At 32.2% G+C, this 17,736-nt stretch overlaps 2 protein-coding genes across 4 annotated transcripts; both read left to right on the plus strand.

Annotated features, from left to right (window-relative positions):
* The first annotated feature begins 1,771 nt into the window (after positions 1–1,771).
* LOC115890436 (BTB/POZ domain-containing protein 9) lies at positions 1,772–5,530 on the plus strand. Of its 3 annotated transcripts, none has more exons than XM_030910664.1 (14): positions 1,772–1,982; positions 2,043–2,232; positions 2,298–2,366; positions 2,425–2,491; positions 2,553–2,699; positions 2,759–2,868; positions 2,928–3,020; positions 3,073–3,241; positions 3,300–3,519; positions 3,703–3,862; positions 3,920–4,047; positions 4,103–4,206; positions 4,705–4,919; positions 4,981–5,530. In XM_030910664.1, the coding sequence occupies exons 2-14, from the start codon at positions 2,059–2,061 to the stop codon at positions 5,182–5,184; spliced, it is 1,860 nt and encodes a 619-aa protein (XP_030766524.1). In that variant the 5' UTR covers positions 1,772–1,982; positions 2,043–2,058; the 3' UTR covers positions 5,185–5,530. The 3 variants fall into 3 exon arrangements, with proteins under 3 accessions (XP_030766524.1, XP_030766538.1, XP_030766533.1); XM_030910678.1 differs by having other exon boundaries at positions 3,306–3,519; XM_030910673.1 differs by having other exon boundaries at positions 1,787–1,982; positions 2,059–2,232.
* A 3,940-nt stretch (positions 5,531–9,470) lies between these two features.
* LOC115890455 (ATP-dependent RNA helicase DDX24) lies at positions 9,471–16,102 on the plus strand. The gene is made up of 8 exons (XM_030910693.1): positions 9,471–9,752; positions 9,815–10,235; positions 10,289–10,577; positions 13,006–13,295; positions 13,354–13,576; positions 13,657–13,886; positions 15,371–15,542; positions 15,700–16,102. The coding sequence occupies exons 1-8, from the start codon at positions 9,621–9,623 to the stop codon at positions 16,052–16,054; spliced, it is 2,112 nt and encodes a 703-aa protein (XP_030766553.1). The 5' UTR covers positions 9,471–9,620; the 3' UTR covers positions 16,055–16,102.
* The last annotated feature ends 1,634 nt before the right edge of the window (positions 16,103–17,736 follow it).

The following is a 17,736-nucleotide window of genomic DNA, read 5'->3' on the forward strand; positions in this document are numbered from 1 at the left end:
CCTAAAAAAGACCGTAAGGTGTAGAGATGATTACGGGATTTTTTGCCAACCAGTAAAACGCAGCTCAAGGGTTCGAGTAGAAAGTTGACCTTAATTAATTGGTTTAGTTTATTTTTAAAAATTCACGATCTCTACCCATTTCCAAATTCTTTTGACTACGCATATATTATCTGCCTACCTACTAATTCGTAAAACGCTGCATAAAATTATATGTGGTGGTATGTATACAATACAAACTTTACCTTTCGAAATAACGTATTACGCTCAGTCTGTAATCATACCTATCAGATAATAAAATACTCTATTCAATATAACCCTGACAACAGCCTGCGAAAGCGTTTTAATCCGGCCCTGAGAGTTACCCGCTGCCAATATGGCGTCGCGATTCGTGAAACGTCATCAAATTCGGCAGAGTCGGCGTTCTGGTTGATTTCTATTTTGTGCCGTGATGTCAAGCAGGGGGGTGACAGTAAACCGGAAAATTGGAAACAGTTGTGGCGCGGTTCTACCCAGGCAGAAAGCATGGCCTTCTAGACTGTCCTAGACAAAAATCTGAATATTTCTATATGATTTCTGTCAATTTCTGCTACGGAACATTTTATGCACGTCGGCGTCCTGTTCTTTTGTCTTTTGTCTGTAGCGTCATTCTCGAGGCCTCTAAGGTCGGCGCCATTTTAATTTTTGCCGTTTAGATTTGATTGGAAGTTATTTCGATATCGGTTGAAATTTATAAGTACAAAGATGTTTTTGATATAAAAGTGCCTTGTTAACACTTTAATAAAGTATATATGATACAATTACATGAAGAAAAATGATGAAATCGACGTTTCTGCGTGTAGTAGGTATGGGCCATATTATATGTAAAATAGGTAATATATTAACTGTTTTTATATTTTTTAGCTTTTAAACCCAAGGATCTTTGGGATATTCTTTGTCAAGGATTTTTCCGTATCTCTACTTTAAAGACTAAGTTTGGTGATTTTGAGTAACTGAAAGCAATTCTATACAAGGTAAATGATTATTGAAGCATTATTAGGCCTACATTAATTTTCTACAAGATGAACAGATATGCGTAATTACATATCACATAGATACCTATTATGTATTTTCATAGCAATAATGCCATAAATCTATGTATGTAGATTATTTTTAAAAATACAAAATGAGGCATTAGATGTATGTATTATATTTTTATTCATTTTATTTACATTCAAGTCCTGTTTGATTTAATTCACAAAAAGTCTTATGTACCCATTTATATTTTTACATATTTTTTGATTCCAGGTTTTGTGTGTGGGTTCCGGGTTGCCTTTTCCTTGCTTCCCAAGTATTTTAGTTTTATGTCCGTGAAGCTGTGAAAACATTTATTTATCTTCAAGTTTCTGTAAGTCAATGCACTGTTACTTTACTAATTCGCTTTAACACAGCATCTCTGATATTATTTAAATATTTGATATTGATACAGCAGTTTATTGGATTATAGCTCTTTAATTGTGTTGATTTGCATATTTACATTGTTCTAAATTCCAAATAAATATTTTTGAGTAATTTTGCTTGTATTATTTACGCTACTAGAAAGAGTAAAAGTATATTAACCCTCATTTAAACTCCCTGAACAGCCCGCCATTAAAAACCGGAAACGGAAATAAATTTCATAAAATTGAAATTGTCATGTCTATGTCATGTCAAATGTCCCAGCCGCCATATCTGAAAATTAGTTACCCAGGCAGCCACGCTGTTTCCATTATTTAACATTGACTTGACACTTCTTCTTGTATTTATTATTTTATGATGTCAAGTATGTGTCAAGTGTCAAGGTGATGTTAAAGTAATTTATCGACGACAAATCATTTTGGACGCAAAACGCAAATATTTTCGATAATTATGACTATTTTGAAAATATAACTGTTTTGGTTCGTTACCGTATTGAAAACTTTGAATATTTTCGAGGACAGTTAAAAACTAGCTTTTCAATCTGCAATGTAAGTATTTTTTACACTAGAAAGATTCATCAGTTAGTCTTTTTTTATGATTTTTTATAGCTATTTTTTTCCAAAGATGAGTAGCAGTCATCAGTATCTTAAAGCATCAAGTTCTAAGTCTGTAACAACTCGTTTAGGTGATATTGAACATTTATCACAATTATCAGAACATTTGTCTTCTCTCTGTCTAAGTCACGAATACTCCGATGTAACTCTTGTAGTCGAGGGGCAAAAGTTGTATGCACATAAGGTTAGTTTAAAAATAATGGTAAAAATATGAAAAATAGGAATAAAGTGTTGTGATTTTGTTAATAGGTTATTTTGGCAGCTCGCAGTGATTATTTTAGAGCACTACTTTATGGAGGGCTAAAGGAATCCACTCAGGTTTTTATTATATAGATATTATTTGACAAATAATAAATATAAATACTTACATTTTTAGTCAGAAATTATTCTCCCAGATGCTCCATTAAACGCATTTAAGATCCTTTTAAAATATATTTATACTGGTGAGTAAAATATTTTGTTCCTATTAACTTCCCTTAACTATATGATCTTTATTCTTTTTAGGTCATATGTTTCTAATGACCTTAAAGGAAGATGTGATTTTGGATACTTTGGGATTAGCACATCAATATGGATTTGAGGAATTGGAGTTTGCTATATCAGATATTTTAAAGCAACTATTAGCTTTAAGAAATGTGTGTGCTATACTTGGTCAGTAGGAAACTTCTGGAATGTAGTTAGTTATATACCTGTTTATTTATTAATTTTAGATACTGCTCATCTGTATGGATTGGATAAGCTTATAGATGTATGTCATACATTTTTAGATAAACATGCCAATGAAATTTTACTACATGAAACCTTTATTGCATTGTCTCAGGTAAATAACAAACTCTGTTTTTATCTATTGATTTACTATATGTTCAAAGTGACTTCTAGACTTCCTTGGTTGATCTTCTGCAGAGAGATTCCTTTTTTGCCCCAGAAGTTGAAATTTTTAGAGGGGTGTGTAACTGGTGTAAAGCCAATGAAGTAATAAACATAACTTATGTTTCAGCTTTTAACTTATAATGAATATTTCTAGGATCATAGTGACTTAGCCATGAAATGTGTTCGACTTCCTTTGATGAATGTAGCTGACTTATTGTCAGTAGTTAGACCAGCCGGATTAGTCAAGCCTGATTGTCTATTAGATGCTATCGCTGATAGAACTAATTGCAGAACTAACAGCCTACCCCACAGAGGACAACTAGGTAGAATTATAACTAAATTAATGTAACGGGCTACTAATTAAAAATTATATATATTTAGTTGTAGATGAAAATGTGGCTTGTCCTCGTACTGGATCAAAAGTTGTTATTGGTGAACTTTCAGAATATTTACTTGATGGAGACTATTACAGTTATGACATGGACAAAGGTTATACTAGACATGCCATCAATGGTCCTGCAGATCAGGGAATTATAGTGAAATTAGGAGTACCTTCTATTATAAATCATATTAGAATGTTGCTGTGGGATCGAGACATCAGGTTAATTTTACCATTTAAAATAATATGATCGAAAAAAAAACGGCATCAGCGATGACTATGAAATGAAGATTGCTGTCATTTTATATGTAAAATGATATTGGGAATATCATCGATCATCATTTCCAAGCCAACTTTTTTTTGGTCATAGGGTATCTTTCAATGCTGTTATGGTTTATTTTTTAGATCATATTCATATTATGTTGAAGTGTCTATGGAACAAAAAGATTGGGTTAGAGTAGTGGATTACAGCCAGTATTGTTGCAGGTCTTGGCAATATCTTTATTTCAACACACGCGTTGTGCAGTTTATCAGAATAGTAGGAACTCACAATACAGTGAACAAGGCAAAATCAAGTATTTCAATACAAAATAACCCACAATCACAATTATCTTCATTTTAGGTGTTTCATTTAGTGACTTTTGAATGCATGTATAAACAGAAAATTCCCAAAATGCTCAATGACATTATATGTCCAAATTACAATGTTGCAACTCTAGAAAAGAGTGCAGTGGTAATTGAAGGTGTAAGGTATAGGATATTTAAATAAGAAACATAATGAATCTTAAAAATATTTGGTTTTTAGTCGAGCAAGAAATGCATTATTAAATGGAGACACCAAACAATATGACTGGGATTCGGGGTATACATGTCATCAGCTGGGATCAGGAGCAATACTGATTCAGCTAGGTATAATCTATAATATTTGTTAAAGTGCGTATACATTAGCGTGCTGAGCCGCGAATTAGCGTTCGCGCGCACCGATTTGTTTATAATGGTACGTGTTTTAAATTGCGAGCAAAATGCTTGCCGCAAACCATCTCCTGTCGGTTTTTCGACGCCCCGCTTTGTATATTCGTTGTTCAATTGGGACGGCCGGTGAAGACAGCGCGCGCATTCCTTGGGCATTTATATGTGACTTTGTGTGTTATCATTTTTTTTTGTATTTTTCTTTGAATATTATTGTTTATTCATGGGTGGTCAAAGAGCCGCACATCTCACATTCTCGTAAGACACAGACATGATTAACGACTAGACAAATGTTCGCGGGATTTTTATGGATCGCGGGATGTCCTTTAGAACAATAAAAGCGACGCGCGGCGAACGCCCAGAGCGCACCAATATATACGCATTTTTTTTATCTCATAACTGAAATATACAACACTGGTTTGGTTTTTAAATTCCTAGGGCAACCATACATAATTTCAAGTTTGAGACTTCTTTTGTGGGACTGTGATGATCGTAGTTATAGTTATTACATAGAATCCTCTGTAAATATATGGGAATGGGAAATGGTAGTGGACAATACTAGGGAGAGTTGCAAATCTTGGCAAGTCATTAAATTTCCCCCTAGGCCTGTTGTTTTTATAAGAATTGTAGGAACTCATAACACAGCTAATGAGGTGAGACTGTTAAAAACATTTGGCTCTTGATCTTGATAACTTTCTTTTTTCATATTTTTAGGTATTTCATTGCGTTCATTTTGAATGCCCCTCTGGCGAGGACAACCAGAACTGTGTTGTCACAGTGTCAGTGACCAATAAGAACAAGGAGCTTATAAATAGCTCGGCCAGTGGTAATGATGAATCGACGAATGCGCCATTTGCGGAGACAGCTACAGAGGCTGAAGAAGTTATGCCTGTAGTAGGGAATTCAAGCAGGCTTTAGTTTTAAAATTTGACTATTTACCTTAGAAACAGTTTGTGTTAATTCTAGCGAAGCAGTGTCAGGCAATATGTTAAAGTCATTTTCGACTATTATGATGTTGTTCAGCTATGTATTTGATTCATAAAAAATCAACTTTGAACAAATGTAAAATTAGTCGCTCTTTTATATCACAACTTTGTTACACATAGAAAACTGCAAGTTTCATTCTGTTGTGAAATATTTCCTCACCAGTGAATAACCTATTTTTTCTCGTAATCTAAGTAATACTAAGTTGCGTTTCATTGAAAGTACATATAAATATTATTGTTTTGAAGTGTTATTTTTTTAAATAAAGTTATCAAAGTCATTAGTTTATTACTACTTTCTGCACACGCACGAACAAAACCGGAGTCAGTGGCCGGCCGGCCGCACCAGGGTTGTTAAGTTGGGCGACAAATGCTACCTTGATGTTTCGAAGAGTTTTTCGCATTGTGTAGACGCTAGACGCTGTTTTAAAACCGTTGTAGTGCAGGCCAGGATACGCTCAGCGGCCGACGTCGAGGAGAGATCCGTGTGTTCGCCAACGGAACACCCCCCCAACCCCCCACCATGACTGACAAACAGATGCTCGTACTCGCAACTTCTGAATCACCGTGGCTATTCTCAATTATCCTCATCTGGTTCAGTATTTCCCAAAGACAGAGGCAAAGATCACCTCAGCGCAACAGATATTCCCTTATAAATTATCCTGAGGTTAGGTTAGGTTGACGGTTAATGATCACAGGATGCCCCAGTTCCACTCTTATGGAGCATTAAATTACAAATTGACGATTCGGCCCACTATAGATGGTGCTAATTTACGTCGTGTATATATGGTTGCAGAACAGTTCATCGTGTATGTATGGTTGCTTCAAACATTACGATTGGCTCGGTCTTTAAATTACATGTAGCCATAAATTTTTCGGGATTGATTTCCCCTTCAGTCTCACACTGTACTTCAACATTCTTTATTTATGGTTCAAACTATATTTAAGCTGCCTATATTTTGTTTTTAATACAAAATGTATTTCTCGTGCTTTTTATTGTATTCCGACTCCAACTTTTTCATATTATATTATTCAAAGATAGCCATATTTCTTAGTGCTTCTTGAATTATACAACTGTGATGAACTGCAAAGAGATGAATTTTCAAAGTATAAGCAGCCTGTAGGATAAATTTTAGGTATACATTGTAGCAGGCTGAATTCATAATTTATTACCACAAAGATATAATTCTAGTAAAGGGATCTGGTGGTGTAGGGGATATGGCTCTCGTCTAGTAACACGAAGGTAGCCGGTTCGAGTCAAAGCCGCAGAAACAGTAACTTTTTTATTTAATAAATAAATTATTTTGACCTTGAAGCCCTGAGCCGCACTCGGCCCGCTATAGATGGCAGCAAAAATTTTGTTCGCTTTTTTATTACATTGACTGATCGTTCTGTAGTTATTCTGTGAGTTTATATATTTTTGGTTTTGGCACAGAACCACAGCACATAACACAGAATATCCATAAAATAATTAACTAGAAAGAAGTGTCAACTCTGTGTTAAATCGTGGAAACACGATACGCCACCGAAAGCCTTCGTTGTCGTCTGGAGAACTAACTTTCCAATTGACAGGTTGACATGATAAGGACATGATGGCTTAATTTTCATTTCCGTTTCCGGTTATTCAATGGCGGGCCCTCTTTTCAGTTCAATGTATTTTGTATTTTTTCTTTTCATAAATAAAACCAAAAATAATTTATCTCACATATATTTATTTGAAATATGGAACAACGTGACTAAATAAATATAAAATATAGAGGATTGTATTGTTTCAATACCAATTAGTTAATTATATGCACTTTCATTTATCGTAAATTAGTTAAGGTATAACTTACAGTAATTTGTAAATAAACACACGCATTCGCAAACTTCAAGGACAGAAAACGGACACAGGAATATGAAAACGGGAGCCTTATACAAAAACCTGAAAACAGAAAAACAATTTTTTTATACTAAAATTAACAATGTAAAAATATCAATAGGTATAAAATAAAAAAAAAATGCTTTTTAAAAAAAGCGTCCATTATTCCCAAAGAACCTGACTTATAAATCAAAAAGATGCAAAAAGAGACTTTTAGTCGGATAACATAATCAGATTATCAGTCCGATTTATTGCATTATTGACAATAAATCGCACATACTAGAGATAACTAATGTTGGCTATAGTTAAAAATGATCTTACCTTGCTGTAAATTGTTTCCATTTTCAAAAATATCGCAGATCAAAGAGATTATAACACCATTTTTGCATCTAAAAAAAAATGTAAAAACAGTGTTTATTTACTACCTATTTTTCTCATATACATGGGACATACCTACTACTGCATAAACGTCATTTTCTCCAGGATTCTTCATGTAATATATATTTTATATACTTTATTACCTTTATATTTATAAATTTCAGCCAAAATATTAAATTGAACTTCCAAAACGAAATTAAACGGAATGAATTAAAATGGCGTCGAATATTTTCGAATTTGTTCTAGAACAAATCTGAAGTTGTCTCTGAAACTGAAATCTGTCAATTCTAAACTGTGAAGTTAGACAATAGTTAGACCAGAGATATGGAAGTGGGAGAATCAGCTTCGACGAGTGCGATCCAAATTTTTGTCGACGGCAAGATGGCAGACATCTTCCAGGTCTCGCTGTCACTTCCCCTCTTTGATTGACATCTGTTTGTTTTGTTTTTTTTTTCGTTCGTGTTGTTATCTAGTTAAAATTTATTATTATCTCAATCAGAGTCTCAATTATTCTAAACACTAATTCAAAAAGGCTTATTGTATATTGTCATAGTCATTCTAAGAAAGCTAATATGCCGGGAAAAATGATTAGTTTTCATGTGTAAGTTTATACAACATAATCGTGTTTTACAGATGATCCAAAACCGTTTATTTTAAGCCTCTAAAGGCGATTTGTAAAAATCGTGATTGTAATTGGGAATGGTCAAAAATAAGTGTATGATGTGGCCATTTAAAGAGGATGTTTTATTACGTGTGGAGGAAGAAGATACTTGGAATCAATGTTCATGCTTCTGTAAAATAGTGCACTCTTATAGTGTCCATGAAAGCACAAGTTCAAGTGTAACAGAAATATGTCAGCCAAGATTGGTCTTTACTTGACAAGAAGATTATTTGGAGGAAAAGAAAACATAAGATAGGGTATTTTAATCGAACAGCGAAATTTAACATTGTAAAGTTTGTTGTAGGTAGTTGTAGTTTTGTGCTAAATATTTCTAACATTAGCAGCAGCAGTGTCCAGAGTGTCAAGAGGAGGAGAATTTAGTTAATTAGATTTATGCACAGTTACAGGTATGAAGGCCTTTTCAAACATAGTATCGAGTTCTATAGAGAACATTTTTAGTATTCCTACAATTGTAAAAACAAGGAACATTTGACTGAAAAAATGGCAAGATTTATATAGGAAGAAAGGGTATTATGCCATAAGAAAATTAAATCTGTAGGCAGAAGTTTCTCTATTTAAAAACTGTTATGGGGCATATAATAATTTGTATCTGTGCCACAAATCACTGAGAAAATCATATAATATTCATAATTGTTAACGAGATGATATTTAAAGAGTGTTAAATATGAGACTATTAGTCATGAAGCTTACAAGGTTACTTTGTTTCAATATTACACTTTTATTCTTGTAAATCTATGATGAAGTTCAAAAGCATTTTGCAATGGCCTTAAATTGTGAGCCAGGATTTATAGCAAAGGTATTTGATGCAATAAAACTTAATCGGTACCTTCCAGTATGTATTTTAGTAAGGGGATTGTCAATCCCATGTTTTTAAATGGATAAAATACAGGCCAAAGTTGATAATATTACAGTTGAGAAGAAACTATTTTATCTTAAAAAATTGAATTCTCAGATCATATAATCTAATTTTCTTAATAATAAATTAGGTATATGTATGTTGTATATACAGAATTTTGTTATGGACAAATAAGGATCGACAAGCTTCTTTGCTAAAAAAAATAAATGATTTTTTCTGGTATTACGACAAACCATAATGTGTTTTACAAACTTACCGGTAACAGATTTTTTTTAAAAGAAATTAAGAATAAAATTTGGTGGTTGCATGACGATTCGATCTCGCTCTAATTCTAAAATTCTAGATCGGAAATCGCATGATTCGCATGCCAAAAGATCGATTTTTTGAAGAATCGATTTAAATCGAACATCCCTAGTTTAGTGGTCAAGTGTCAAGTCAAAACAACATAACCTGTGAACCATTGTGGTGAACCATAACCAAATTGTTAACCTCACGATTCACGATTTGTTATTTTTTTTACGATTTATACTTTTTTCACGTTATAATAAACTTTTATACTATAAGATAATAATATATTCTGTTATCTCTGTTAAAATGGCTATTATTGCAAAACATTGGAAACCTGTAAATTTAGATGGTCCAATATTAGCAAACATTGCCTCCGAAGGCCTTATTGGTATTGAGGAATGCTTCGATTATGATTTAAATGATGTAATAACAGCAAAGGTAACCACTATATCGCTCATTTACTTATCTAAAGCATTATATCCACTTAATAATATTTTTAGAGGAAAAAGAATGTCAAATCTCAAACCAAAAATAAGAAACTTAAAACATCTGAAGAAGTTCTTACACCATCTAAACAAGGTTTCACTAGTAATAATGAAGAAAGTCGAAACATAGAAGATGAAGATATAAATACGTTAACAGCATGGGATGGATATTCACTTCCAACTTCTATATTAAGAGCATTGCGAGACCTGAATTTTGAACAACCAACTGAAATACAGTCAATTACACTACCAGCAGCCATTCTAGGGAAGAGAGATATTCTTGGAGCAGCTGAAACTGGCAGTGGTAAAACTTTAGCTTTTGGATTACCTATTTTAACAGGTATTTTAAGACTAAAGGAAAATGAAATCTCTGAAGAGGTTATCTCTGATGAAGATAATAATGACTGTGATAATGATTTAGATGTAGATAAAAATGGTAAGATTCAATTAGATTTCTTATGTTTTTATTGCTATTCTGTTTTATAATAGGACTGGGCTGTGTAAAAGTAGTTAAGTTAGAAGATCAAAGAGCTAAAAAACCACTATATGCATTAATTCTAACTCCTACAAGGGAACTTGCAATGCAGGTTAAAAACCACATAAAAAATATAGCCAAATATACCAATATTAATGTTGCTGTAGTGGTGGGGGGTATGGCTGCAGTAAAACAAGAAAGAGTTCTTAGTAAAGGACCAGAAATAGTAGTGGGAACACCAGGTAGATTATGGGAATTGATTCAACAAGGAAATGAACATTTATCTCAGATATCTAATATAAAGTATGCCACTACTTGTTAATAAACATATATTAATGATATACAGGGTGGTCCGAACTGTATTCCGGAAACTTTGGCAGCACATTCTGCAGATTAAAATAAGTAAAAAAGTTCATATAAATGTATGTCCTAAAATGCTTAGTTTCGGAGATACTAGAAGTAGAAGTTTCATTTTTATTTCAATTTTTTCAAAATAATTTTTGAAGTAACCTCAATATTTGGATGAAAATTCGTGTCTGGAAGTTTTTTGATATGAGAAATTTGATTTTGATGTCAATATGACTCCTACTTATAGAGGGCGCCACCTACATATGTTTTTTTGAAGTGTAATAACTTTTCGTCCGTACCTGTATAAAACTATGGAGTGAAAAAATATACATTTCCGTGACTTTCTACGTAAAAAATGTCCCTTGGTAAAAATCGCCACGAGCAACTGTTCTCAAGATATTTAGAATGAAAATAGTCAATACATGTCATTATTGACAAAAAATAAACATACCTTAAGTAGATAGTTACTTGACTGAAATAATAAATTTGGTAAATTTTTATTTTTTTAAATTAATCATAAACTTTTCTGCGAAAAAATGATGATAAAACAGTTTTTGTTGAACTTTTGGCACAAAAACATTTTAAATTTATGATTTCAGGCTAACAACTATTTAGTCAACATGTTTAATTTATGTCAATGATGATAGGTATTGATAATTTCGATTCCAAATATCTCGAGAACCTTTACTCGTAGCGATTTTTACGATTTTTTTACTCAGTAGTTTTATACAGGTATGGACGAAAACTTATTATTATTCAAACCAGTTAAAAAATATGTAGGTGGCGTCCAAGGACTGTATATATTCTAAAGGACTGTTCGATCGCGTCAAATCGCCGCTGTCATAATCGCCGTGGAATGCCACGTCACGCGCTGACCAGCGCTCCACAGTGCGGCGGATGGTTATTCTAGCGGGACAAAATCTCAAGAGCAATGTTTGGGACTTAAAATCTAAGAACGTAGCAAATGGTCTAATATATAGCAACTATATGGTTAAATTTATTTATTTATTAACAACTTAATTTATTAATAAATAAACACAAGATAATAAAACTATGATATTATTCGTACATGACACAAAAAAACCGTATTGTAAACTATAGCCAAATACATAAAATTATGATATCAGGTGAAATACTTACAAAAAACTCTTTAGCAGTTATTTTTTAATTACTTTGTAATCTTGTGACACCCTCTATATTTAATTTTAAAAAATTGTATTTTATTTTAAAAATATTAATTAAGATAGATATTTTAATTTTAACACTCGGTAATTGTAAATTCATATATAGTAAGTATCTAAGAAAATTTTTTAAACTCAGTGCCTTTTGATGGAGTTGATTTGTTTTTATACTATCCGATTGAAATGAAACTTTTGGGGCATTCACCTGTTAAGCTTGAACTCCCTGTGACTGTGACTACCTGTGTTGGTAACTATTGGTAATTCAAAAGATCTACATCATTCAATATATTGATATTTGAAAAAAAGTGAAAATTTGATATCTGCAGAACAAAGGCACAAAGGATTTTAACAAATAATATATGTACAGTAGAAAAGTACATACCTTTGGCAATCTTCAACATAATTTGGCTTTGGAATAAAATGTATAAGCACTTGTAAATATTTTGTTTTCGTATGATCTCTGCCTTGCTGAGCAGAAAACCACCAAATATGGTTGATAAAAATGTATCGAAATACAAAGAATATTCATGCATTTTTATATCAATTGGAATGTCTACTATTTATTCTTACAGTACACATTTTTTGGCTTATTTCTAACCAAACGCTTTTGTCCCGCTAAATTTATCTTCCAACGCACTGTGCGCTCGTCCGTCAAATGCAAAAATTATTGTCACTGTCTAAAATCTTTAGCGCCAACTTCAACTCGGTCCCCAGATGACGTAAAAAAACTGACAGTGCAGGAAGTATGCAGAATCTCTATAGTATCCTTGGGTGGCGTCCTCTACAAGTAGGAGTCATATTGACATCAAAATCAAATTTCTCATATCAAAAAACTCCCAGGCACCAATTTTCATCCAAATATTGACGTTACTTCATAAATTATTTGAAAAAAATCGAAATAAAAATGGAACTTCTACACCCTGTATTTCCGAAAGTAAGCATTTTAGGACCTACACTTATACGAAGTTTTTTACTTATTTTTATCTACAGAATATGATGCCAAAGATTCCGGAATACAATTCGGACCACCCTGTATATATATACCGTATGATCGAAAAAAAAACGGCGTCAGCAATTGATATGAAATGAAGATTGTGTCATTTTATATGTAAATTGATATGGGAAATGTCATTGATCGTCATTTACCAGCCAACTGGACGCCGTTTTTCATACAGTATTTAATTATATACAAATTTCGGTAGGTTTTTAGCTATTGATGAAACAGACAGAATGTTAGAAAAGGGACATTTTAAAGAACTCCATGATCTACTAGAAAAAATTAATTTTGATGAACATTCTAAGAAAAATAGGCAAAATTTTATATTCTCCGCAACTCTTACTTTAGTTCATGACATTCCTAGACATTTAATAAACAAAATTAAAATGAAAGGTAGAAAGATATCAGAAATGACCCCAGAACAGAAACTTCAAAAAATTGTTAACACTATCGGTGTCACAAATCCAAAAATAGTAGATCTATCTCAAGGCACAGGTAAGTAGTATATTATCCCTTTTGATGTAGACATTTTATGTGATTTTATTTATCTTAGGTACATCAGGAACATTAACTGAATGTCGCATTACATGCCCAATTGAAGAGAAAGATTATTATGTTTACTATTTTCTAAAGAAACATTCTGGGCGAACACTAATATTCTGTAATTCTATTGGATGTGTTAAAAGACTTACAACTTTACTTACTTTGCTAGATTGCAGTCCCCTTCCACTTCATGCCAGTATGCCACAAAGACAAAGATTGAAAAATCTTGATAAGTAAGATTCTGTTAATTGATTTTTTTATTGCTCTCTTAATTTACTATCTAAATTTTTTAATAAATTTATATTCTTTCTAGATTTAAAGATATGGAAAACAGTATACTTATAGCTACAGATGTTGCAGCCCGGGGACTAGATATTCCAAAAATTGAACATGTTTTACATTATCAAACTCCTAGAACTAGTGAGAGTTATGTTCACAGGTCAGGCCGTACAGCTAGGGCTTCAAACAAGGGTATTACAGTATTAATTATGGAACCAAACGAATTTGGAAGTTATATTAAGTTGTGCAAGACTTTAGGAAAAAGTAAGTACTGTCTTAATTTATATTCATTGAAAATTACTTTTATAATTTTTAAAGATTCATTATATTATTATTGTTCATTATTCTTATGTATATTCTGCAATTTTAATTGGTGTTTATTCCTATTATCTCACTTCTAATCTATACAAATGTTTATTCCTGTGACAGTTTATTTCCTTCTATAATAAAAAATATAGTAAAAAATATAATAATATACAGGGTGGACCTAACCTAACCAACCTAACCTCACATACATACCTCGCACCTCATTCGCCTCGGTTGATTATACGAAATCAGAAAGATGTAGAAACAAAATATTTTATGGTAGGAGGCAATGTGCAAAATTTAAAATTATTTTGAAATATACAGGCTGTTTCAGAACTAAGATCCATACCTAAGTTATATTTTTTTCTTATGGAACACCCGGTATTTTATTTAATTTTCTTGAAATTTTCTTAACGGATTCTTGGACCCAAAAAAAGGCATTTATTATAAGGGTTAAGTATGTTTAAAATCTTTGGTTTTTGAGGTATTTAAAGATATTTGAATATGCATGGTATAAAAAAGAATTGGTTATCAACATCCTGTACATTACTTTTCAGAATAAATTATTTTTGTGCTCAGTTTAAAGGTAAAGAAATTAACTTTACTGAAAAATTTTATTGCCTCCTTAAATTTATACAGGAGTACCAAAAATTGCTGGTCTATTTTAACTATTTATTTTACATAAAAACTTCGTTATTTCAAATACAACACCCTGTATTTTTTTAAATAAAACGAAGCAGATTCAAATGCTCTTTCAAACTATATTAGGGTTTCCTATACCTATCTAGCTCAGATTTTGAATAACGAGCAATTTTTCAATAAAATGGCAACCAAGAGGTCTACTAAAATAAATTAGGGAGTGTGTGTACTTACCTAGATATTTGCTTATCTGTTATGTACAATTCTTTAACAAGTCGAGTTTAGAGCCCCATTGAAAATGAAATTAAAAATAAATGATTGAAACTTGCGCTCTGACAGCTGGCGTATGTACGAGAACAGGCGCAGTATGTGAAACTGAATATACTCAAAAACAAGCAAAGTTTGTCAGCTGGTAGTGAATAAGCTGTGGTTCGGTTTGCGTGTAAACAAATTAGGCTCCGTCCATATTATCCTTGGCAGCAAAAAGAAGATGTTACTCAATTTTAATTTTAACAAACTTGTTTTTATAGTGTAGCTTATACAGTGCCAAATAGTGCTTTTTCTTTGTCTACTTGTTAAATGCTGTGGTTAAATAGAACAGTGTATTTATATTAGAATATTCCTTTTTAAAAGAATATGCAAATGAGAATGTTGAAAGATGGTATGCAACCCCCCAAAACAAGTGATAATCGAACTAAAATATTTCATTTTGGTATGCAACAATACATACAGCTATACAAAGAGTGTATACAATATTTTCTATTAACACACTATTTATAATCGGTTATTTCAATACATTTTAGATGAAGATATACCCATATTTCCTGTGGAGGATAGATTTTTAAATGCTGTTAAAGAAAGAGTCAATTTAGCTAGGCAGGTGGACAAATTACAGCTTCAAGTGAAAAAAGTCAGTTCTGAAGAGGGATGGCTACAAAAAGCGGCAAACGAAATGGACATAATTGTCGATGGAATGTATCCTTTATGATATAATATAATATGCAACAATACAGCGAATCCTTATTTATTTTGTTAGGACTTAATGTATTTTTGGTTGCATATTTAGTATACCAATTGTTTAGTTTATGGTTAGCTGTAATATGATTTTTTTCCTTAATTATTATTATCATAGGTCAAAGAATTACGATTCCGACGAGACAAATTCTAACAAGAAATTAGCAGACTTAAAAAGAAAACAGCTAACGATATTATTAGCTAAGCCTATATTTCCAAAAGGATTTAGCGGAAGATTTCCAGAACTCAGTTTGGAAAATGTAACTGGTTTTAATGGAGTTAGTGCTGAAAGAAAAGCGGTCGATGTGATGCAAGAAGCTATAAATAAGAGTTCTAAAACAAAAAGGCGTGTAAAGTTGTACAAGCCTAAAGATAAAACTGAGAAAAAGAAGAGAGATGTTGTAATAAAGTTGGGGAAGAAAAATAATAAAATATCTAAAAACAGGACCTTCAAGAAGAAAAGGCATAGTTAAGTAATTTGTTTATAATTATTATAAAATATACGTTTTAAAGTTTTTATAGTTTTTTTTTATTTGTAAAGAATATTGACGCAGATAACCAGTGCAAAAGGGATGTGCTTAAGCACAATATAGGTCATATGATTTAATGGAAATGATAATATAAATCTAACCGGGTGCGTCTCAAAAGTGGCTCACCCCTATAACTTTTTTTATTTTTTCAGATAAAAAACGAGATTTGGTATGTTAGTATATGACATAAATTAGAATTGATTGGCGTATTCAATTGTTTTCGGTCACTTCCTGTTTCACCGGAAATGACTACAACTTTTGATTTTTAAATGGCACCCTCGGTATTTTTTTACTTTATTCAATAGAAAATGACACTCTGAATCGAATGACATATGTCAACTTTTGACATATTCGCTCAAAAACAAATTGTATTTTAAATTTCAATCTAGAGTCTTTAAATCAATTCAATCTAGAATTTTTAATCACGGAACCTTGGAAAAATATATTTGATCGTCTAATGTTTTTAATGTCTTGTCCTGGCCAGTTAAAAGATGACCAAACCGTATTTTTAATCATATCTCAATTTTTCCAAATGGAACGAGGGTGGCTCATTAACATATTTGGAAAAAGCATTTTTTTACGAATAATTTGATACCACACACTTGGTATTTCAAGTCAAATTTTCGTTACGAACTGCAAGTTATAATTTCAAATAAACCATATGCCAAAATGTCAAAAGTTGACATATGATATGCCATTCTATTCAGAGTGTTATTTTCTATCAAATAGGGTAAAAAAATACAGAGGGTGCCATTTAAAAATCAAAAGTTGTAGTCATTTCCGGTGAAAGCGGAAGTGACCGAAAACAATTGAGTATGTCAATCAATCCTAATTTATGTCATATACTAACACACCAAACATCGTCGTTTTATCTGAAAAAATAAAAATGTTATAGGGGTGAGCCATTTTTGACACGCACCCGGTAGAGGAAAAAAGTACGATAATGTAATATAACATTTTTGGGATTGCAAGTAAAATAATGATTTTTGATTTTTTCCGAGTTTTCTACGATGTTTTCTATGGATATCTCGGTAACTACTGGAGCTAGAGAGTCGGCCAAATGGGGAAAGAATAATTGCAGTTTTGTGAGGTCAAAAATATGCACCTTTTAAATTTTTCAAAAAGTTTATGGCTTACTAAATATTTCGAAAAAAAAACAATTTCGGTTAATTTAAAAATGCCCCCTAATTGCATTATAATCTATTTTACACAAAAAGTTTTCAGATAAAAGTTGCAGAGAATCGTATCCTAACTATATTTTTAACATTTCTATCATTATGAGGGGGAGCGGCATAATGAACGTCATGTTGGAATCACTCTATTGATGCGCGAGTCTCTAAATTTTACACGAGTCCTTAAACTTTTCTAACATGTCTTGATGCGAAAACACTGTAATGCTGAAAATATTTTAGAAAGATGGAGCAGGTGCCTTTATGTAAAAATCACCGGTTCTTCACAAACGTTTAACGTGCCATCACCGTGAATCAGCCTATACAGGGTCCGGCAATAGTGCGTCGGGCATCTGTAGCTCCTAGAATAAAAAGACTTAAGATTTTTGTTTAAATGAAAACCTTAAGTATGTACCAGGATGTATTTCAGGAAAATATTTTAACTTCTATATGGTG

Source organism: Sitophilus oryzae, unplaced genomic scaffold (genome assembly GCF_002938485.1).
Source record: "Sitophilus oryzae breed Bouriz unplaced genomic scaffold, Soryzae_2.0 scaffold_1178_pilon_pilon, whole genome shotgun sequence".
NCBI classification, from domain to species: domain Eukaryota; kingdom Metazoa; phylum Arthropoda; class Insecta; order Coleoptera; family Curculionidae; genus Sitophilus; species Sitophilus oryzae.

What these genes read in the sequence shown, in the direction of transcription:
- LOC115890455 (XM_030910693.1), top strand. Translation starts at nt 9,621, where the DNA reads ATGGCTATTATTGCAAAACATTGGAAACCTGTAAATTTAGATGGTCCA. An exon ending in TTTAGATGTAGATAAAAATG is followed by an intron (nt 10,236 to 10,288) that starts GTAAGATTCAAT and finishes GTTTTATAATAG; the next exon opens with GACTGGGCTGTGTAAAAGTA. An exon ending in AGATTGAAAAATCTTGATAA is followed by an intron (nt 13,577 to 13,656) that starts GTAAGATTCTGT and finishes TATTCTTTCTAG; the next exon opens with ATTTAAAGATATGGAAAACA.
- LOC115890436 (XM_030910664.1), top strand. Translation starts at nt 2,059, where the DNA reads ATGAGTAGCAGTCATCAGTATCTTAAAGCATCAAGTTCTAAGTCTGTA. An exon ending in CCTTTATTGCATTGTCTCAG is followed by an intron (nt 2,869 to 2,927) that starts GTAAATAACAAA and finishes AGTGACTTCTAG; the next exon opens with ACTTCCTTGGTTGATCTTCT. An exon ending in CTCATAACACAGCTAATGAG is followed by an intron (nt 4,920 to 4,980) that starts GTGAGACTGTTA and finishes TCATATTTTTAG; the next exon opens with GTATTTCATTGCGTTCATTT.